Below are 23002 nucleotides of genomic sequence, written 5' to 3'. Positions count from 1 at the left end.
CCAGGCGCTGTACAAACACATAGAGACTATCCCTGCCTCAGAGAACTTGCAGTCAAGATGGAAAGAAGTGCTATTTTACAAAAGGAGAACTGAGGTATAGAGGGATTAAATGACTTGCCCAAAGTCACACAGGAAGTCTGTGGCAGAGCTGGAATTGAGCCCAGATCTCCCGGGTCCCAGTCAATTGCCTTAACTACAAGACTATCCTTAAATACAATGTCCCCCTTAATTTGTATTAGCAGGTGGAAGGGTGACAAAGGGGTGAGGGTTGTGCTCACAAGCAGGAGTGAGAAGAGATTGGGAAATCTATTCTTTCAGCCCCCCCTTCTCCTCCCAGGTAAAACAGAAGTGCTTTCTCATTATCACTGCCAAGGAAGGAGATGACACCTCTTGGCAAACATGCTTAGATTAAGTTCATTTCAGTGGAAATGTTTGCACTTCCTTCCCTTGGAAAATACACAATGTATGTAGATTTGAAGTATATGTGAAGATCTGTAGAAGGGTCTGGGGTGTCTGTCCCAAAGATTTTTCCTTTTTAGTTTGTTTAATGATAGGGGCATGGTGCAACCCAGTGCCTTCCAAAAGCAATACATCAGCCTTTCAGACACGTCTTATGTCACCAAAGATCCTTGCATACTGCTGATGCTATACATAATAGTATTACAAATATCATAAAATCATGTAAAGAGAGACAAGGTGACCAACTTCTGTTGGTGTGAGAGACAATCTTTTGAATTTACACAGAAATTGGTCCAGTAAAGCATATTACCCCACCCACCTTATCTCTAATATCCTGGGACCAACACAGCTACAATAACACTCCATACATAAAACCATGCAGTCAGTCTATGTGGGATGATTTGGAAGTATCCAGAAGGGGGTGAACTCTTTCAGTGGCAGGGAAATAGACCATACAGTCCTTCCACTTTAGTATCAGAATTTTAATGAGGAGCTCCTGGGAATCTCAAGACTCCTTCAACCACCTCTCTGCCTCTTACCCTTTTCCACCCCCGCCCCGCCTTCACCACCATCTGCCTCTACTTATGTGGTGTGGATCTTCCAGCATACACTGTATCTTCTACCACTACTATTCCTCTGAGTGACTCTTCCTCCCAAGCTAGCCATCCCCTTCCATCACTATCTCTAATCCACCCCATACACACTGTTCTTTCTCCCACGTGAATATTGCTCCCTTCCTCCATCCCACTCTCTCCTACTTTCTTTTTCCCACAAACAGAAGACTCCTTTCTCATGCAATCGACAGGCCCAAACACTCCAAACACCAAGTCTATCCCATACTCCACATTCACGGTTTGTTCCTGATATCTTCTGATTCCTCCACTCTCAAGCCCAGGTCATGAAAAAGACATTCCTGATGTCTCCTGACCTCTTTTCACAGGAACAACAGGCTGCTCCACTGCTTCCAGATGCTCCCATCTTCCTTTCCTTTGTCCCAGAGAAGGCGATCACCACATCCTCAGGATTGCCTCTGGCAGTATCTGACTGTCAGAAGCTGGGAGTGGATGACAGGGGTTGGATCACTCAGTGATTGCCTGTTTTGTTCATTCCCTTTGAAGCATCTGGTATTGGCCACTGTCGTAAGACAGGATATTGGGCTAGATGGATCATTGATCTGACCCAGTGTGGCTGTTCTTATGTTCTCCCCATTCCCAGACAAGCCATCTCTGATGTCCTCTGAGATCAATTCACAGACATGTTTTATCTGGTCAAAATATCTGTTTATGGAGTGTTGGTCTCTGAGCACCTACAATGGCAGATTATTCCTCACATCTCTTAATCCCCTTTTCCTGCTCCTCTTCCACAGTTAGGCCAATCTCAGTATCTCTTCCTATTTGCTGACTGGTTTCAGAGTAGCAGCCATGTTAGTCTGTATTCGCAAAAAGAAAATGAGTATTGTGGCACCTTAGAGACTAACAAATTTATTTGAGCATAAGCTTTCATGAGCTACAGCTCACTTCATCGGATGCATTCAGTGGAAAATACCTAGCTCATGAAAGCTTATGCTCAAATAAATTTGTTAGTCTCTAAGGTGCCACAAATACTCCTTTTCTTTATTTGCTGACTGGGTGCCTGAATACCTCTTAATTCTGCCCTTTCTCTTCACAGACTGGGTGCCTCTGGCATCTCTCTCTGTCCCTCACGCCCATTCAGAGATGTTCCACCCTGGACATTTCTGGCTCTACCTTCATAGACAGTCCTCAGTGATATCTTCCATTTCTCCCTTCATCTTGATCTGGTGTCTTCTCATCCTCATTCACAGACAGGCCCATAATGTGGGGGAAAAAATCTTTTCCTCTGTGCACTCTCTGCTATAGAAAATATTTACTTCTCTAGACACGAAAATCATTCTGAGTGGAGGTGGACCTACTTCCAGAACACCAGATTCATTTTTTCTCAAATGCTTGGGAAAGTTCAGGACTGAATCTGGCACTCAGGTTTATCTCTGGAAGACAGATTTGGATGTGAATTGCAGACATGGATCCAAACTTTGCTACTTGGATCTCTTTCTAATTTTGAGGCAAAAGCCATTATAAAATATCTTCTGGCTGGTTTCTAACATGCTGTCTGTCTCCAGTCCCCTGTTCTGTCTTCTTATCACCTCCTGTCTCCGAGTGTTGTTTTGTAAAGAGCCAGCAATGCCATGTTCCCACAACTTTTAGCTGTTACTTAAAAAAGCCCAACAACAACAAAAAGCTAATAATGTGCTGTTTTTAGAAGGATGAAGTAAAGTAATAATTCAGTAACCAGAAACATCTGAATTGCCTTGTACAAGGTCTTCACAAGTTCCCTGCCCAGAAATTGCACAGAACTCAGTTTATCTTTCCCAGAAAGACAAGGAGCTGAATCAGCTCTGTTGAGAATTGAACCCATAGTTCCAGGAAGCCCAATGTGGAGATTTCTGTCTGATGCATATAAACTTCATAAACACAGGAAGCTTATGACCTTTTTAACAGTCCTTGTGTTCCAGCACAAATACAGATGTCAACAGCTCCTTATAAGGCTCCTGATTTGGCTGAACTGGGATGATAGGGCCCATTATTTTTATTAGCTGTCTTTTAGACATTTAGATCTCAGGGCAGAACAGTCTTTATATATGTATATAATATTGTTTATATTATATCTTTATGTATTGTTCACTAATGAGCAGGATTGTTGCCATTGGATGCCTGATTGCTTCATGTCCCTTGTACTCAGGAGGAATCCTAAAAACAAAATCAAGAGTGTAGAATCCATGTCAGATTTTTCTAAATCCCAGCTCAATTGGGACCAGGGATGCCATATTTTCAGCCTCTTTATTTTTCTGGCTTTTGAATGTTTTTTCTCAAGGGCTCATGCTTTTAGGTTGCCGCCCTGCTCTAACTGGCCTCTTAGTGCATTCTCTCTCTGGCTCACGTTCTTCTGAAGAAACCATGAAACTGTAAATCAGAATAAAACAAGCTCTTCCGTTTCAAATGTTTCCTTTTAGCTAATTAATTCAGAGCCAAATCCAGATCCAGTGGCCTACCAAATCTGCCCCAGGCTGTGGAGCTGCTCCAGGAAGGATATGTCAGCCTAATCGCTGTATCAGTCTGTGTCAGATATTTATTCTCACGATCCCTCCAAATCCCTGGGCGGCAGTTAGGATAGAAAAGCCTGCCTATATTTTTCTCCTACCTACCACCCCCATGCACTGCCATAGAGCCAGGACTCCATGATATGCAGATGAGGTACACCCAGTTCTGCTTCATGAAGCAGGGAGCTAGATTTGCTCCACAAAAACACACTATAAATGTAACTGTGCCTTGGGAAATGACAGTGTTTCTTCCATTATTTTTTAAAATGTACATTAATCTGGTGGGGTGAAAGCGAATCCTTAAGCCTCAGTCCTCCAAAGGGTGCCAGGTGGATGGATCCCTGTGCCCACATGGAGCCCCATTGACTGCTGTGGTGCTCTGCTTGTGCAAAGCTTTTTGAAGAATCAGGTACTTAGTACTGGCTAGATACAACATAGTCAATTTGCTGCAGGAAGATGATGTTAGATTTAAGTACAAACAAAACTTGACAGTGATGTAAATTAGCCAGTGAGTGTTTGTCGTCATGAAAAATGATGGATTATAAATCACATTGGAAACTATTTTAAAATATTTGGAACTAGAAAGTGGTTTAACAATTTCTGTCTGTGTTATTATTATTTTGATAGAAATATATCTGTGCTGGAAACTTGTATACTAAGGGCCAAATCTTCAATCTTTACTGAGCTAGCACTCCTTTTTCAGTGCAATCAGAATGCTGCCTAACTAAGATTGGAAAGACTTTGATCCTAAGTTATGGCCCAATGTCCTTGGAGAAGGCTAAGATGTTTTACTTAAATTTGCCTTGGCTATAGCTTAAAATGTAAACAAAAATAGTTTTTGTTTATAGAATTTAAACAAATAATTGTTTTTGTTTTTTTAATTTGTGAGTGAACTTGATTTTCATGAAAGCTGGTTAACATTCTAAGGTTTAAAATGACAAAACAATGGATGCCTTTAAAATCTTGATGCGTTTAAATCTTGAAACAAAACCAAGGCCTGGAAGCCCAAAGTAAGCAATTCTGCTAGTTAAAGCATGAATTTCTTTCTAATGTCTTTGTGTGGCATTTGATACATCAAGAAATACAATAACCTCTTTATCTAAAAAGAAAATATCACATCTTTTCTTTTTATCATAGCAAATAACATTTAATGGCTAGCCGATAGTAAAAATGACATCATTCATGCATGTGATGGATTTACTGAACGTGTTAAAAAGTTTAGATATTTGCTTGAGAGGGTTGAAGTCATCCATAGAATTTTGAAAATTAGCCATAGAATTGTACTAACTTTATGATCCTTGGAGAAACCCTCAAGCAGACAGCTTACTAATCTTATAAAACTCATATCTACTCATCAGCTTTTGTACAGAGGTACATATTGTCTTTAATTAATCCTCCCATGAGTGACTTGTACCATCCTTCTCTAGTTTCCAGAGTTGTTGTTATTTCTTAGATTTCATTTGCGTGTTTTTAGCTAACTCATACTCCGTCTTTGAGTCAGACATTTTAACAGCTAAGGGGTCATTGGTGTGAATGGGTGTAACTTCACTGAAATCCATGAGGCTGAAGTTTGTGGAGCTATACTCATTTACACCAGCTGAGGATATGGTCCAAGGAGTCCAATTTACATTTCTAAAGAATCAAGCTTCTTAGCCAGGTATTGCAATAAAATATAATTGTAGAAGTGGCTGTAGCATCAAGTTAGTGGTAGATATGTTTTCAGCTATTTTGACAGCTTCACATACAGTGGCTAATACAGGTGAACAAAATAGACACTGTGATGTGAGAGAAATTTTCTTTCTGCCTCATTTTGTGTCACAAGAGTAACTGCTAATCTATAGATCAGTGGTTCTCCAACTGTGGGTGGGGACCCCACACTGGATCGTGACCGCATTTTAGGGTTGCTAACTTTGGTTGGATGAATTCCTAAAGGTTTCATCACATGACATTATCTTTAATTAAAGATTAATCTTTAATTCCTGGAGACTCCAAGACAATCCTGGAGGTTTGGCAACCCTATTCCTTTTTAATGGGGTCTCCAGGGCTGGTGCTGGACTTGCTGGGGCACGGGGCTGAAGCCAAACCCCGAGGTTTTCAGTCCTGGGTGATGGGGCTCAGGTTACAGGCCTCCTGCCTGGGGCTGACGCCTTTGGGCTTTGGCTTTGTTCTCCTCCTCACCCAGGACGGTGAGGCTCAGGCAGGCTCAGGCTTCGGTCCCCCTCGGGGGTTGTGTAGTAATTTTTGTTGTCAGAAGGGGGTCATGGTGCAATGAAGTTTGAGAACCCCTGGCTAGATGTAGCTCAGCATTGTTATTCTGCTTGTATTGAGGGGAGATATAGCAAAAAATACATTAACCTAAGGCAGGATCTCTCTTAGCACAGCTGCTGTCTCCTCATCCCACACTCCCCACCCCATGTCCCTTGATGTCACCTGATGGGGGTGGGGCTGATGGTGAGGTCCTCTCCGCACAGCAGCTACAATCACCCCACCTCCTGACCTCACCTCTGATGGGAAAGGGCAAATACTGTGGGCCTTCTTAGTATGGTAGCTGCTTTATACCTTGGAGATAAAGGCTTATAAACCTCACCCAGCCCTCAAATGATGTATGGAATGCAAGCCAGTGCTGGGAGCCCCCTCAATGCAGTGACTATAACACCCCCACCACACATTCTCTGACATAACCTCCATGAATGGAGCTGAAGGTGGGGTCTTGTGGACCCATCAACTACCGCTCACTGGGGGAGGTTCTTTTAATCCCTTTACTCCTTAAGATCATATCTGGGGTGTGTGTGAGAGGCAGAAGACGGGGCCCAGCTATTAGCATCTTTAATACTAATACTATCTTTTTTCTTTTTCTTGGCAGGAGATAATCACAGCACCTACACAACAATAGGGATTTTTGTTTTGTTAGTTATAATAGCCCTCTTGCTCATACTTTACCAGTTTTTCCAAACTGATATTGTCCTACTGTGTCGGGGGATATTTAAACCCTACAAAACCCAGGATGGTGAGTAAAAATTATGCAAAAGATGGGGGAGGGGGGGAAACGGAAGAGATAAATTGCTCTGAAATGGCTTAATTGCATAACTGTTTACTGCATCCATGCACTGATTCTCCACTCTGTTACCCCTTGTGAAGTCATTTATACCCAGGCAACATAAGGGTAAAGTGGTAACATTCTGATCTCGCAGTGTTGCATGCTCACTTTGCACAAGTGTGAATGGCCATCTAATTGGCAAGGCAGTGGAGAACCAGGCCCTTTATAAAATATGAAGGCTGTTTTCTAAGTTTAGTATGGGTGTGTGTGTATTTTGATGTACAAATACTAACCTCGAGGTCAGTTTCATCTAGATAGGATCCCTAACCATCTGCAGTCACTGTGTAAAGTCCTTTGTTCTCATGGGCTTTGTGTAAGTGCTATTAGTGTATTATGCAAAAAATCACTTCAACCCAAAGAAAATTCTTGTTTGATACTCTAGAGGGACAGTACAAATTTGCAAATATGATATATAAGGCTATCAATATTAATTGTTGTAAGAGTGCCCAGAGCATACACCTGTTAATAGAAGAACAGCTTTTATAAATCAAAGCAAAAATATATGCATAAATAATAGACAGGTAACTGTTTTTTAAAAGGTTATTTTGAGAAGGCACTTTTTATTTAACAGGTAATGTAAGTGAAGAACTTCAGGATATAGGCATTGCTGCTCTATGGCAAAACATAATGAAAATTAGTGTAAAACCAACCTGTTAATATGCACTGAGTTAATTCTGGCAAATCTTCATTTATTGCATGCACCTTCTTTTCTATTGAACTTTATTTTACTGAAGGGAATTCACTTTTCTTTTGCATGGCACCTTCCTTTATATCCCAAAGCACCATACAGAGTTCATTAGTACATTTACAGTTAAAAACAGGTGGGAGACTTAAAAATGGAAAAAGAAAATGGAGAAAATGGAGTCCCTGTTTAGGAGGAAGTCAAAGGAGGAAAAACCAGTCCAGATTGAGGAGATGGCAACAAACCAAACATGTTAAGATTAGAGGGGAGAAGGAGATGAAAGGAGAGATGTTTGAAGGAGATGAAGGGCATAATAGAAACAATGAGAATTTGAACTAGGCCTTGGCTCTGATTGCAACACTGTATCTTGAGTGAACAGGACCTTCACACAGATACATGAGGTATCATGGGAGTGAGGGGTAATTTCCACAAGCAGAAAGACTTCAGATGTACTGTCTGGTCCCAGCATGTCAAAGGATGTTACTGGCTTATGATGCCACCGAAAGAACAAATGCTGAAAATTATATTGGATTCATGCTGACATGTGTTGATTTGTTTAATTCTTACTATATGACCAGTCTGGATCATTGAATTTAGGGAGACAGTCCTTAGTGCTGTAAATTTCCACATATGCTTCAGTGTTTGCAGGACCGGGGCCCAAATCATGACAATGCATAATGGTAAAACGCCAACGATATTCTTTAGTTTACAAATACCCATATGTTGATTTACAAGCTTCTGCTTAACAGAAAGCTCTAATTAAATCTATTTCAAACGATTAATTTTTCTTTTCTAACTCTTGAAATAACCACTTTTCATCCACACTAACAGCAATGTGCTTTCCCCTTGTTTCAACTTGCAGATGGGAAGATATACGATGCATATGTTATCTATCCCAAAAATCGCACTAATGAAGCTAATTTTGTGGAATATTTTGTTCACCAGATTTTGCCAGATGTTCTAGAAAATAAACACGGATATAAACTGTGTATTTATGGGCGAGACATGTTGCCGGGGGAAGGTAAGGATCAAAAGCTATTTTGCGGTGAATGACTTGTGGTTTGGGGGCGGATTGTGATCTTAGCTATTAGCCCACATTGGGGCGTAAGGAGTCTCTTTATCTCTTGTGCAGGTTACTCACTCTGTGGGCAGCAGTGTGTGAGAGTAGCCTCTGAGAGCAGCCTCTGAGAGCAGCCTCTGCTGCTACTCTCCCTCTGAACAGGTGGGTGATGAGCACATGGGCAGAGCCAGAGGATGTAGCTTTTGCTGGCTGGTGTGCCAGGGACTGTAACCTGCAGATTAGAGGCACAAATTATTTACCACCTTTCTGAAGAAACGGAGAAACAAGAACTAGATTTTGACTCTATTTTAGTTGTGTCTACATTGGAGCTAGAGGCATAATTTCCAGTATGGGCAGACAGACTCACATTAGTTCTGATTGAGCTAGTGTGCTAAAAATAGCAGTGTAGCCATTGCTGCACAGGCGGCAGGATGAGCTGCCTAGAGTGTAAACCTGGGGTCTCGGATGGGATTATACTTGAGTCGGCTAACCTGTCCTGGTGCTCATGCCACCGCAGCGACACTTCTATTTTTAGCACTCTAGATCAATCACAGCTTGTGCAGGTTTGTCAGCCAAACCAGAAATTATACCACCAGTTCTAGTGTAGACATACCCAAAGGCACAATCTGGTTCACGGTCTGCTTGTGGGACAGTGTAACTACGCACTGCCTCACAAACAGATTCAGGACTTGTGGCAAAGCCACAGCTAAGCCCAATGTGAGCAGCTTTACAAGAAACTGAAAAGGGAAAAAGCACAGATTAACAGTTTAGGATACAATCCTGCTGCTCTTTCTCATAATTGTATGCACACTGATGTTCCCTGAGGGATAACTTGAATGAGTAGGGTAGCAAGATCTGGCTATAAATCACTAATCAAACACTCATCAGCCATGTAATAAAGGACTGATGTAATCACTAGTCTTCGGAAAACTTTGAGTTAAGACTCCAGTTGATTTCCATCCCTTCATCATTGGCACTCTCTATCATTGAAATACAGCTGCATAGGAAAAGTCAAATGCCATCACTAAATTTAAAACAAGGACTGGATAACTGTTGGCTGATAATCTTAGACGGATATGATTGATAAAATAAGGGCAATAAAATCTCACTCTATAAGGCATTTTCTGTAGGGATGGAGAAGAAATTATTTATCCAAGTCAGTATACTGTTGCATAATTGGTCAAATGCATAGGGAGTGCCACAGGGTGTCTGGCCCCTTTTAAAAGGCTGTATGGAAAGATGAATTTCTAGAAGGGGCCAGGTTTCAGAGTAGCAGCCGTGTTAGTCTGTATTCACAAAAAAGAAAAGGAGTACTTGTGGCATCTTAGAGACTAACAAATTTATTTGAGCATAAGCTTTCGTGAGCTACAGCTCTCTTCATCGGATGTATACCAGAAGGGGCCAGAAAAAGAACAGTGGGAAGCTGTTTGAAAACCCTTCAGGAAAGAAGGTAGGCCCAGAGAGGGCAGAGATTCAAATAGGAAAAAGCAAAACAAAAAAAGAGCACACCTCTCCTGTGATTGGAGAACATTATTTCAGTTGACTGTTGGGAAGGAAACTGAGGACTGCATCCCAGAAAAGGTAATTGAGTGGGTGAAGAACCAGGTATGGAGAAGTAGGAGATGACAAAGGTCTGCTTTAAAGATGATTGAGTTATCTCTAATGTTAATAAATAAATCAGCAGTGGGGTTATTTAACAGAAAAAAGGTTTCTATGCAATAATTGAAGAGAACTTGAAGAGAAGCATAGTCATGACTGGACCAGTAGGTCCATATTTGGCCAGCTGAGGGCACATGGATAACCCCCGCCGATGATAGGAGGATATTACCTTCCTGTGAAATGTCAAATATTGATCTCTGATAATAGCAGGATCCTGGACTTTGTGAATCAGTGATCTAATCGGGTTTGACAAATCCTATGTCCCAAAATGAAATTTCAGCTCTCAGATCTACAGTAGTATGACACCTAGTTTAGTTGTGATTTTGTTAATAAAAAATACAGCTATTGTATGTTGCCTTACGATTTTCATATGTTTGTAGACTAGACAGCATGCTTCTTGCACTAATATGGATTTGTCTGTATTCATTTTGTCAACCCAATTCTGATAATATTCACAAAAGGCCACACCATATCTTTGAACTCTGTACACAACTTCTACTGAAATTGCACACACAGAAAACTGCACACGCAGATTAGGAGCAAAGTACGGCTCTATGTGTGTGTACAGGATCATTTACCATTTTTTTCTTTCTTCATAAAACTGGATCATATTTTTCCATCTATTTTTAAACAGAATTTCTCATAGATAGTGGAGAGTTCTGCATAGAAATGACTGGTATGATAAGGATCACATATCCAATGCCGCAACATCCTTGTATCATTCCCAGAATCCCAGGAGTAAGTAGCAAAGGAGTGAGATAGAGATCTGACTGTACCATATATCTGCATTCCCAAAAAGAAATACATGAGAGGCTAATTATGCAGTTCAGAGCTGCATATAGCCAGCCAGTTCTCCATGGGAATCAGTTTGGGAACCTCTGATAAAATTCTCAATTCTCCATTGAATTTGACTTTAGGTTTTCAAAACTATGTAAAGCACCAAAATTAGAAATGCACTCTAAATAGTGGGCACCAATAGTTAAGAATCCTCAGTGTATGAAGGTTTCAGATAAGGAGAGCATTTGAGATAAAACCCTTGATTACTGTGTGCTTTTCAGCTTCTATTCATAATGAGAGACTAATTCAGATTAAAGTGAGACAAAGGTTATTTTCAATGAAAATATATCTTGAGCGGAGAGGTCTGGACACAGTGGAGTAAAAGAAATCTCACATCTTGTGATTTATTTATTTTTTGCACATTATTAGATGCAGCCAATGCATTTGAAATGAGAATACAGAAGAGCAGGAGACTGATCATCATTCTAACACCTCAGCTAATTCAGTGTGAGGAATTTGGTTATGAACACCAGATTGCCTTATACAGTGCCCTCATTCAGAACAACATAAAGGTGATCCTCCTTGAAATGGAGACAATTGGGAACTATGAGGGCTTGCAAGAATCCCTCAGGCACATCATCAAGCAGCAGGGTACCATAAAATGGAAAGAGAAGCACCAAGAATGCCCACATGCATCCAACTCTAAATTCTGGAAACATGTGAGGTACCATATGCCACTGAGACACAAGCCTTCACAACTCAACCATGCTGTGTAAATAGGTAGTTTTCTTAAATACTGTTACTTTGTCTGTTTGAATTGTCGGCTCCTGTTTGCTTTCTGTAAATTTCAGGGGTATCTAGGGAGTAGTATATAGATCCTTCTTACTCTACATAAAAGTTAAAAGAATGGCAACAAACTTAAATCCTCTTCCTTACTCCATCATTTTGTGAAGTAATCATGTTGTCTAACTGATGGTCCCTCTAGTCTTTGTCCCCTAAACTCTCCTCCTTGTCTTATCATCTCACTACATCATATCTACTACTTGTTCTGATTCTGGGTTCTACTATTTTTGTGGCGCTCCGTTGACTTGTATCTGATAGCAGGATTAGAAGCTTAGTTTGTAAACTCTTCAGCTCAGGGACTGGGACTCTTCTGGTTTTGGGAGGCTCCTATAGCACAATGAGATGCCATTATAAATCAAATTATAACAACATGCTAATAATAACTAAGAAATGATTTAGATGCTGCTGCTTAATATTTTTAAATGCTTGGTATAAAAATTTGAAATGTGAATAAAAATACATTCTTTATATAGATAGTGAATTTATTATCTCTGTGTCAAAAAAGAAATGAAAATATCACTCCAGTGTACTTTCATTGCACTGTAAACATTTTTAAATTAAAATTTTAAAGCTAAATTTACAGAAAGATGATTTTAATGAAAATTGCTACATTTTCAAAATAATCAACAAAATTGATTGTGAAGAGTTAAATATTGTGGCTATGCTTGATATTGGATTCTGAAGTAAAATGGGATATTCTGTGTGCTTGATTATTTCAGGTATCTTTTTCTCTTAGGTTCATGAGAGTTTGCAAGAATAATTCCAGATTATGGTCCAGCAAGATCTTGTAAAATGCAGAGAAGAATCTGTGGGTTTCCTTATTTGAAAAAAGAAAAGGAGTACTTGTGGCACTTTAGAGACTAACAAATTTATTAGAGCATAAGCTTTCGTGAGCTACAGCTCACTTCATCGGATGCATTTGAAAAGAAAGCAATGACTTCTATCAGCTCTTGCAAGAAGATAGGGGCCTCTTATGTGTGTCTTTGCATGTGAACATGGGAAAGAGCAAGCTATGCAGAAAATAAGAGAGAAATTCTTACAAGCAATTGAAAAAGCATGTGTGTTATAAGGTTCCTCATGGAAGAGTCTGAAAGTCCAGGGTTTTTTTTTTCTGCATTGATAAGAAGGGTTTTCTTGTGTGAATAGGTTTTCTTGAATGGTCAGAATGTTGGAAAGACAGCATACTTGTTTCTATCTATAAATAATAGTTTACTTGCTTTTTTAAGTAGAGCTCATTGAAAATTCACCACTGGTTTCCAGGTGGTTTTTTTTTGTTTTGGTTTGGTTTATTTTTGACAAAAAGTCTAAATTTTCAGCTATTTTGGTGAAATTTTTTGGTGGAAATTTTTCCCCCGACCAGCTATATTTGACAATATATTTGACATTAATTTGCCTCAGTGAAAATGTACAAATTCAGCCTGTCTGTAGATCAGATTCCCTGGCATATTTACCTTTACCCTTTACTTTAATAGCTATTTCCAAATAGAGAATCTGCTGTGCCTTGTAAAAAGATAAACTAAATCCTACCCCAGATATCTGTCATGTATGTATCCCAAAGTATGTGTTTTATCAGAATATTCAGAAAGATGTGTTGGAATAAAATAGAAATATTCATCTCAGAACTGATCAGTTTTTCAGTTTGTAATGAAGAGGAATCACAGCCCCACCTAGTGGGTGAGTGGAATTGTTAAATAGAGGTCAGTGTTAGATGCAAAAAGAAAAGGAGTACTTGTGGCACCTTAGAGACTAACAAATTTATTTGAGCATAAGCTTTCATGAGCTACAGCTCACTTCATCGGATACACACTGAATGCATTTGTTAGTGTCTAAGGTGCCACAAGTACTTCTTTTCTTTTTGCGAATACAGACTAACATGGCTACTACTCTGAAACCTGTTAGATTGCAGTCAGCTTAAAAAACATTTAATAGAAGTAAATACAGCGGGCCAGTTTCTCAGCTTGTGTAAACTGGAATGGTGTATTGAAGTCAATGGAGGTACACTGATTTACATGTACTGAGGATCTGAGAGAGCAGACAGGGCTTTTGAGGTACTAGGTCCACTAGCTCAATAAAGAATAAAATACCCCTTGCAAAAGAAAAGTCATTTGCCTCCAAGGCATGGAAGTTATATGGATGTGATACAACTAGTTGTGCCTTCTCATCTTTGGATATGATACATCTCACAATGGTGTGCTCCAGCTGAAGCAACAACAGAAGGTAAAGATGGAGAAATGAGGAGTGACATACTGGCCCTGTTGAAGTTAATGGTAAAATTCCCATTGATTTCAGTGGAGCCAGAGTTTCACCCAAGATACCTGCTAACATGAACCGAGTTGGTTTCGTAACCTGTGTACTACAATTTACGCTGTGTATCCTTTACATGTATTTAATGTGTATAAACCCTTTGTACACACATGTTAAACACCCGAGGCCTGATTTACCACTGCAGTACTCCAGCTTTAAACAGTTGTAACTCCACTGAGCCAGATTCACTGGTATGGTTGCGATGCTTTGCATTGCTGAGTAGCACAAAGCAGCCAGAACATATCAATGGATCTGGCCATTGATTTCATTTTAATTATGTCAGTAAAACTGCACTAATGCAATGGTAAATCAGGCACATTTTCTGAGGTGTATTTTTCTATATACCACATATTTATCATGATCTAAAACCTATAAATTTGGTACCATAAAATTACAGCTTACTTTAATTCACATCACTGTGGACTCTGTTGTGCAGTGATTGACCACCAAAGGAACTGTTTTCTATGCTGAAGGTAAGTGTAACAGGGGTAAATATCATTTGTGTGGTAATAGCATCTCTATTTCTCAGCCTTGGGAAAAGTTTCATTTTGAAGATAATCATTAAAAAGTAATCATTTTGAAGAGACTTTTTATAGCACAGTTAATATACAAAGGGAATTGTATGTCCCTGATCCATTCATATGTTGAAAAAGTTAAACTCTTGTGATAGGCCCATTCAAACAAAATGTTACCAACCTGCATAATATTTGCTGGCTTTCTTAAAGCCTAGGCCTTGGGGAATCATTTTCTTTTGTGATAATCTCAGCTTTTATTTATTAATTTTTAAAAAAGTAAGTTTCTAGCCCATCTGATTGTGGAGAAAAGCTCAAAAAATGAACCTTAAAGGGTCAGAAAGCAGAAGACAAATAAAAAGAACCCATAATTTATTATTTGTTTAAAATCTCATGGTTATTAAGCCACTGTCATGAGTTGGGGGCCTGGTTTTAGAACACCTGGGGCTGGCAATATTGCAACAGACCTTTAACATGAGTTAATGCCTACTTGAGACTGAGAAATGACTGGATGCAGAGATGGGAGGAGTACTTGTGGCACTTAGAGACTAACAAATTTATTTGAGCATAAGCTTTTGTGAGCTACAGCTCACTTCATCGGATGCATCTAAGGTGCCACAAGTACTCCTTTTCTTTTTGCGAATACAGACTAACACGGCTGCTACTCTGAAACCAGAGATGGAAGGATAGACTAACCGAATATTGCAGGCTAAAGGCAAAGAACTGTTTTTCCTGTGGTCATGACTCTAGGATGTGTTGTTATTTAACACAGATGTTGTTTTGCAACTAAGTTCTCACGTTCCAGTTTTAAAAGCTAGCCCTTCTGCTTAGATAGAAAAGAATCTTGAATAAAAAAGAAAAAAATGGTGTGAAAACTCATTTAAAGCAAATAATGTTCATGAGATGTTTAATCAGGTGACTATGACTGTCTCAATGTGGCACATTTTTCAGTTTCAGTTTGATTTTCTTGATGATCAGATCATGTTGCAGTCCTGAAGAGTGGATATTTTCTATAGTCTGGTTGCTTTTCTATTTTAAGGCAGTTGTGTTCTCTATGGACTCAGAACATTGGACTTGATTCTTCTCTGACACTAATGTAAATGAGAACTCACTGTGAGATCAAAATCAGGACTATTAATGTAGCCAAGTCTCAGATCTGTGATCAGTTGTGTGGGGTGTGACAGGCCATTACTGCTAGGCATGATAAGTAGGAGAGCCAGACTGAAGCTCTGGATGATATCACAGACCCAGTCACGCTACTAACCACCTTGTACCTATTGTCATGTGTTACTCCTGATGGGGCACCTATCCATTCATACATTCAGCATCAAGCACAGGCTCCTGCTTTGGCCCATTCTTCCCACATCGCAGTCCATCAGTGAACTAGCCTGTCAGCACCACTCAACATCTCCTGCAGACTAAGGACTTGTTTATAGGCAGAGTTAGAGCACGGCAAGTTGGGTTGTAAATCTACACCACTCCAGAAGGCTGCACAGTAACAGACCCTGTGGACAGTTACTGTGCAGTAAAAATTCACTAGTGCACTTAGAGCTACTCTGATTTGACACAGCAGTATGCAAAACACACTAGAGAGCTTTTAGTGCTCAGCAGCAAGGTCCATGTGGCAGTTAGTGCGTGGCACCTTGGAGCATTGTAGATTTACACCCCAGGATGCCATGTGCTAACTTGCTGTATGGACATGTCCTAAGCCAATCCTTCCCTACCATGTGACACCTCCCGGTGATCCATCAACAACATGTACCTATGCCTTTCCTTAGCCCCCATGTACCTCTGTTTCTCAGGCCATGCCAAAGCACCCGATCCCTTCTCTGTTACCAGTCCTTACCCACCATCCTAGCACCCTTGTGTGTCTATTCCTTCCCCTTGGAACACAATCACCTTTGTAAATCTAACCCCTGGCTCTGTAACCCTGACCCCCTCCCAGCAGCCTACTCAGGGTCAGTTGAACCAATCTATCTCTGGAAGTCCTGCTCCTATATGGTAATGACCCAGTCATAAATGCAAGGTCAGAGCACAGTTGGGTGACCCCGTCCCAGCCCATCTTTCCAAGCAGGCCCAGCACCCTGGCGCAGTGCTTCAAACATGCTGCGACTGTTGCCATCAGCCCAAAAATCTAAAAAAATGAGCAGTGGTTTGCAGAGAACATCCCCTAATGCACCCCCTTCTCCTCACATTATAGATAGAGGATGTGTCTTCCCTCTCTACACAAACATTAAGACTATGAGGAAACCACATAGACACAGTTGCGTTCCAAATAAATGTTTTTAATATATATATAAATTGTTGCTCCATACCGTAAGCACTTAGTAGCTTCTGCAATAGAAGACAGGGAGGCCCACTGCATGGCTTCCCAACTATTTAAAGGGGTATTTCCCAATTCCTATACATTACAGGTATTCTGTGTTGCGCTACTATAGTTTGCAAGATGAGCATGCCAGGAATATCCCATTGACCCACCTAGCAGTGTGCCACCAGACAGATGGAGACACCTCCACTGAATCTTTAGGATGCCAAAGGCTTTCTCACTATTACTGGCCGAGTGGTTTAGAGGGTATGATGATAATGGGTTTTGGCTTCAGTCTGAGGGTTGACAATGGTATCATGAGCCATGATTGTGTGAGATATTGTCCACAGGTACCGACTTTCAGCTTTCCCTGGGGGTGCTTCATCCCCGCTCTGCCCCAGGCCCCACCCTTGCTCCGTTTCTCCCTGTCCCACTCCTCCCTGCCCCAACGCCTTCTGCCTGGAACTGAACAGCTAATTGGCGGTGGGTGGTAGGCGCTGGGGGAGAAGAGGGAGGAGCTGATTGGTGGGGTCCACTGAACAGCTGATTGGTGGGTGGCTGGTGGGTGCTGAGCACCCACTGCTTTTTTTCCGTGGGTGCTCCAGCCCCAGAGTTCCTATGGAGTTGGCCCCTATGATATTGTCTATCTCCTGTGAAGGAAACATGTGAAGCAAGCAACCATATCATTATGCATCTCTTGTGCTGTAGTGATTGGCAATAGGCTGGGATGGTTGTGGCAGGCGTTGTTTAAGCTGGGATGAGGGATGCTCATATAAGGTGTACTTGGTCACAGAAGGAAGGGGTGATGTGCTGTGTGTATGTGGGGCGAGGGTGTGTGTAAATTTCCTATCTAGCAGCCACCCTGCTGGGAACTCCTCTTTGATGAAGTGCCTTGAGAGTCCTGATATCACCCAGATGTGAGAGACATGGCAGGACCAGGCCATGACATCCATGAACAGGAGTTGGGCATTGCAGTCAGCCATCATGTTGAGAGTGTACGTTGTATATCTATTGATGTAAGCGTATACATCTATGCTCAGCTTCCTTATGGTGACATAAGTGCCACCCTCAACTCTGAGTACAGATGGGAAATGCAGTGACAGACTTATCAAACGCCCACGTATTCCTCTGATGCGTTTGACTATGCGTTGGGAAACAGATGTAGTCAAGGATGTAGTTCCGCAGGACCTCAGGAATTGGTGCACTATGTAGGAGGCAGTGGACTGGGTTATTCCTGTGGTCTGGCCTATGAGTCTCTGTAATGATCCAGTAGCCAGAATACCCAAGGCAGGGATGACCCTGGTGGGCTCTAGGAGTGCCTGGCTCCATTGTAGGATGGTGTGGAGATTATTGTTGAGCAATTTGCAGAAGTCATGGATGGACTTCTGGGTCAGCCTATATCTCTGTATGCAGACTTGCTCAGGTAGCCCAAGAAAGCTGCTGGGAGGTGTCAGGGTGTGGGTATGAGTATCTCCATGCCCCCTCCAGCTCAACACTGGTCTCCATTTGCACTGTCGCTTTCATCTCTATTAGGAATAGTACTATGTAGCTGTTCCAAATGATTTTCTGCTCTCTGGCCTCTCTGTCTCAACCCAGCAGCCCAGCCTCCTTCTTACTCCCTCTTCCATCCACTGGTGACCCTCCCTGCTCGCTAGCTCTGACCCAGCCCTTTTCCCACTTCCTGAGAATGCCCTCCCCGCTTCCTGGCCCTACCTGGCTGGGTTCCACCTGCCCCACCTTATCTGACTACCAGAGCTTTTCCTACACTCTTCTCTTCCCCTGCTATGTCCCACTACCCCCCTGATCACCTAACCCAATCCCCATCCCTGAACATCTAAACTCTGTCAAACTCAAAAATGTTTCCTCATTCACGTCTATTTCTCTAGCTAATGCCAATAACTCTCACATTCACCCTGAAGTTCCTTCCCATCTTGGGTCTTTTGAATGGGCTTATTGCTGCCACTCACCTATTAGTGGCCCACATGTGGCTTTCCTGATGCAGGCCATAGTAGGTGACAGGTGTCCGGTTTAATCCCTCCATGCCTACAGTGAGACAGGCATGCAGCCACCTAGGTTGAAAAGGCCAAATAGGCACCCAGGGGATTCTCTTTCAGCTAGGGGACTGAAAGGTGGCAGATGTTCTGATGGTTCAGACTGGGACTGCACCTACGTATGATCCCCACATCCTATGGCCGTGGCCCTTTGCCATTGCGTACTGGTTGTCCTTTGAAATGTCAATAGGTACTGACAAGTGGGAAAAGAGGTACCTTGGGAATTTTGGTATTGCTCTGAAAATGTCAATGGTGCTTAAGCAGTTGACTTAGGAACCTATCTGCATCTTTAGGTGCCTAAATACCTTTATACATCTGGTCCTGTGCCTAAATGGTAAAGTTTTACCAGTTAAACCAGTGTAGTTATACTGGTACGGTTATACTAGTCTCCCTCTGTGGGGAAATTCTTATTCTGATATATGGGTGTTTTTTTTTAAAATGTAGCTTAAACAGCTTCCCAAATGATGTAAGCTAAAACTGGCCATCTTATACTGGAATGTGTCCATCCTGGGAATTATGCTGGTATAACTATATTGGTTTAATTTCATATCTTAGCTTATACTAGTATAACTTTCCTGTGTAGACAAGCCCTGAATAAGTCACTTACACTGAGGCCATGTCTATATTACAAAATTATGTCAATCTCAGTTACGTTGGCATACAGCTGCTGCAGTTATGACATCACTTGTACATTTCAACACTTTGCACCTTGTGTCAACAGCACATATCCTCACCAGGAGTTCTTATATCAATGCAGAGAGCAGTGCAGTATGGGTAGGTATTCCACTGTGCAACTTGCCACCATCCAGCACAGCGTGTTTTGGAAAGTTTTTGCAATGCCAACCAGGGGTAATTGAAAGCATGCGATCAATTTTCCATAATGCAGTGTTCTCCATCCCATAATTTCATCTGCCTCCCATAGTATATTACACTAATAATATAGTATATTATTAATAATAATTAATACTTAATAAAGATTAGTTTTGTTCCAAAAATAGAATTTTATTCTTTAACATGAACCAGGCAATTAAAACACATTTTAAACTTGATAAATTAAGGGAACAGAACTTATGAAGGGGCAAGAAAAGCTCCATTTCAGGTACACCTACATCAACAATGGCTTTCACAGGTCACTGTATGGGAAGCTGCGATTGTCTTTAAAGTCCCCTTGGGTGGAGTGGTGAGCATGGAGCTCTGACCACTGAGATTACATAGAATGTTGAGGGGGGGATCCCAATATTGAGATCTCTATGGACTGCAGAGGGAGGTGAGCACAGGATTGTTGAACCTGCAGATCCACCAAAGTCTGCAGCATCTCTGTTCTGTCTGAAAAACGCAAGCATATTCTGCTACACCTCCCTCTCCTTTTCCTGCTCCTTTCTCCTCCCCACTCTGTCCTTCTCCAGGCTGTCTGCCAGTGTGATCCTCCAGGTCCTGGTCTCATTCTCTGATGCAGGACTGGCTTGCAGGATCTCCTGGAACATGTCATCCCAATCCTCTTCTTTTCCCTCTTTGTCTGGCTTAGTCATTCTGAGGGTGTGGAGGTGGAGATACTGATGGCTACAATGTCAGCAGCTGCAGATACAACACACAGAGGCACCATTGTCAGTGTATTCATGACAGAAACTGAAACTTAAGATACTGAACTCTCTCCCCTCATTCCCCAAAAGTTGCAAGCACCACATTTTCACTTCTGTTTGGGATTGACAGAACATGGGGGAGGGAGGAGGGGCGGAGTGTTGGGAAAATGAGGGTGGAATAGCTTGCTGGCATAATTATGGTTGTATAGGGCAATAGAATTGAATACTGGCACCATTTTACACAGGTAATTTTAGCTGATATCTCACTCCTGAGGGTAACAGAGGCAGAGAAAGCACAGCTGGTGCTGAAGTCCCGATGCTCCCTGGGTCCGTATGCTGCTATCCTGTGTATTGCAATGGTGCCTGTTGAAGTAATTGCTGAATGGTGTGGGAAAGTGTTGTACCACAGCAGAAGAAATAAGGCAGCCCTCCCAGAAACCTACAGCAGAGAACTGCAGAATGCCTCCATGAAAATTCCATCTAGAATCCTATAAAGGATTCATAGGACATCCTGGTCCACATAAACAAACTGCTCTGTGTGGCCCCCTCTGCCTAACCCTAGAGGGGAATGAAAAGTAGATAGCAACTCTACTTCTCTTAATTTCTTCACTACCTTTACTAGCACAAGTAAAAGAAGAGTAAATTAACAGATCTATCCTGCTATTTTGGGGGTTCCATCTATGTAATTTCAAAGCAAACTGCATACTTACCAGAGGTTCCTTCCCCTGCATGAGGCTCACCCTCAAAAACATGTTCTAGCTCGCTGCGCAGCTGGATTTCCCCAGTCACCTGTCTCCACTCCTCCTCCTCCTCTTCTTCCCTACTCAAGGCAGGGGCCTGTGATTCAGGCTCTTCGGAAGTACTCCCCGGTGCTGTTGGGCATGGTGGTGGAGTCTCCAATGAGGATGACTTGCAGTTCTATGTAAAAGCGGCTAGTCTGCAGATCAGGATTGGATCGATTGTTGGCCTTCCTGGCCTTCTGGTACGCTTGCCATAGCTCCTGGGCTTTCATGTGGCACTGCTGCTGGTCCCTGTCATACCCCTTTTCCTGCATCCCCTGAGCAATCCGCTCGTAGATGTCCACGTTTCTACTGTTTGGTTGGAGCTGTGCCTGCACAGCCTCTTCTCCCCAGGAGAGCCCAGGAGAGCCGATACATCCTATGTACTCCAGGCAGGAGCACATCTGCAGCGTGTAGCTGGCCTGGTCGGCTGGGCAGTTGCACTCAACAATGGAGAGTTGCTAGGTGTACTCATCAAGCTGGGCAACAACAAAAAGGAATTTCAAAAATTTGGGGGGCTTTAAAGGGGAGAGATGGCTTTCTGTCTACCTGACCCCGGGACCCCTACAGTGTCCAGAGCTATCAGTGTGGGGCATTGTGGGACAGCTCCTGGTGGCCAGTAACAGCTGACATAAGCAACACAGTATCTACTCTATCACTGTGTCGACCTGATTTCATTGACCATGACCTAAGCTGCTTGGAGAGGTGTAGACTGACCACCGGCCATTTGACCATTGTGTAATCTACTCCTGCTCAGAGCAGGTCTAAGGGCTTGTTTACACTTATATTTTATAGCGCTCTAACTTGCTGGCTCTGGGGAATGAAAAATCACACCCCTGAGAGCAGCAAGTCTGAGTGCTTTAAAGTGCTAGTGTAGACAGGCTTTGAGTGCTGGGAGCCGCACTCCAAGTGCTTGGAGCTTATCCCCTCATGGAGGTGGATTACCAGGAGTGCTGGGAGAGCTCTCTCCCAGCGCTTACCCGCGACCACACTTGCAATTCAAAGCGCTGCCACTTTGAAATTTCCAGTGTAGCCATGCCCTAGATGACACAGCCATCTGTATTACAGTTTCCACTATTGCTAGCATTCATGCTAGACCAATGGTGACAGACCTGTCTAAATGTTTAAGTTTCTCTGTTTTTTAGGTACTGTCAATACTTTAGGCCTGGCCTACACTAGAAAATTAAGTTGGTTTAACTATGTTGATCAGGGATGTGAAAAATCCACATCCCAGAGCAGCATAATTCAGATGACCTAAATCCCTGTGTAGACAGAGCTAGGTTGATGGAAGAATTCTTTCATCAACCTAGCTACTGCCTTTTGAGGAGATGGATTATCTATGCAGAGGGAAGAACCACTCCCGTCCGTGTAGATATTATCTACATTGAAGCACTACAGTGGCACACCTGTGCCGCTGTAGTGTTTTAAGTGTAGACAAACCTTTAGTATAACTTTGGTACGGTTAAAAGAAAAGGAGTACTTGTGGCACCTTAGAGACTATCAAATTTATTAGAGCGTAAGCTTTCGTGAGCTACAGCTCACTTCATCGGATGCATTTGGTGGAAAAAACAGAGGGGAGATTGATATACACACACAGAGAACATGAAACAATGGGTTTATCATACACACTGTTACTGGCCTAGTGGATGGGGGTAAGCAATAGACATGATATAGCCTGATTTTAGTAAGTCTTTTAACACAATCCCATGACATTCTCATAACCAAACTAGGGAAATGTGGTCTATATGAAATTACTATAAAGTGGATGCACCTCTTGTT

The 23002-nt window shown here is 42.0% G+C and overlaps 1 protein-coding gene across 2 annotated transcripts in view; it reads left to right on the top strand.

Moving 5' to 3' along the window:
• The window catches only part of IL1RL1 (interleukin 1 receptor like 1), a 37075-nt gene extending 23704 nt beyond the window's left edge, over nucleotides 1–13371 (top strand). Inside the window, exons 9-12 of one of the 2 annotated variants that reach the window (XM_043513787.1) lie at nucleotides 6438–6581; nucleotides 8216–8374; nucleotides 11279–11629; nucleotides 12412–13371. In XM_043513787.1, the coding sequence (XP_043369722.1) occupies nucleotides 6438–6581; nucleotides 8216–8374; nucleotides 11279–11625 (650 nt within the window). In that variant the 3' untranslated portion in view covers nucleotides 11626–11629; nucleotides 12412–13371. Of the gene's footprint in view, nucleotides 1–6437; nucleotides 6582–8215; nucleotides 8375–11278; nucleotides 12306–12411 lie in introns of those variants that run through there. The other variant, XM_043513832.1, reaches the window with a different exon arrangement.
• Nucleotides 13372–23002: the final 9631 nt, after the last annotated feature.

Source organism: Dermochelys coriacea, chromosome 1 (genome assembly GCF_009764565.3).
Source record: "Dermochelys coriacea isolate rDerCor1 chromosome 1, rDerCor1.pri.v4, whole genome shotgun sequence".
Classification (NCBI taxonomy): domain Eukaryota; kingdom Metazoa; phylum Chordata; order Testudines; family Dermochelyidae; genus Dermochelys; species Dermochelys coriacea.
This window is presented reverse-complemented; position numbering and strand designations above follow the sequence as displayed.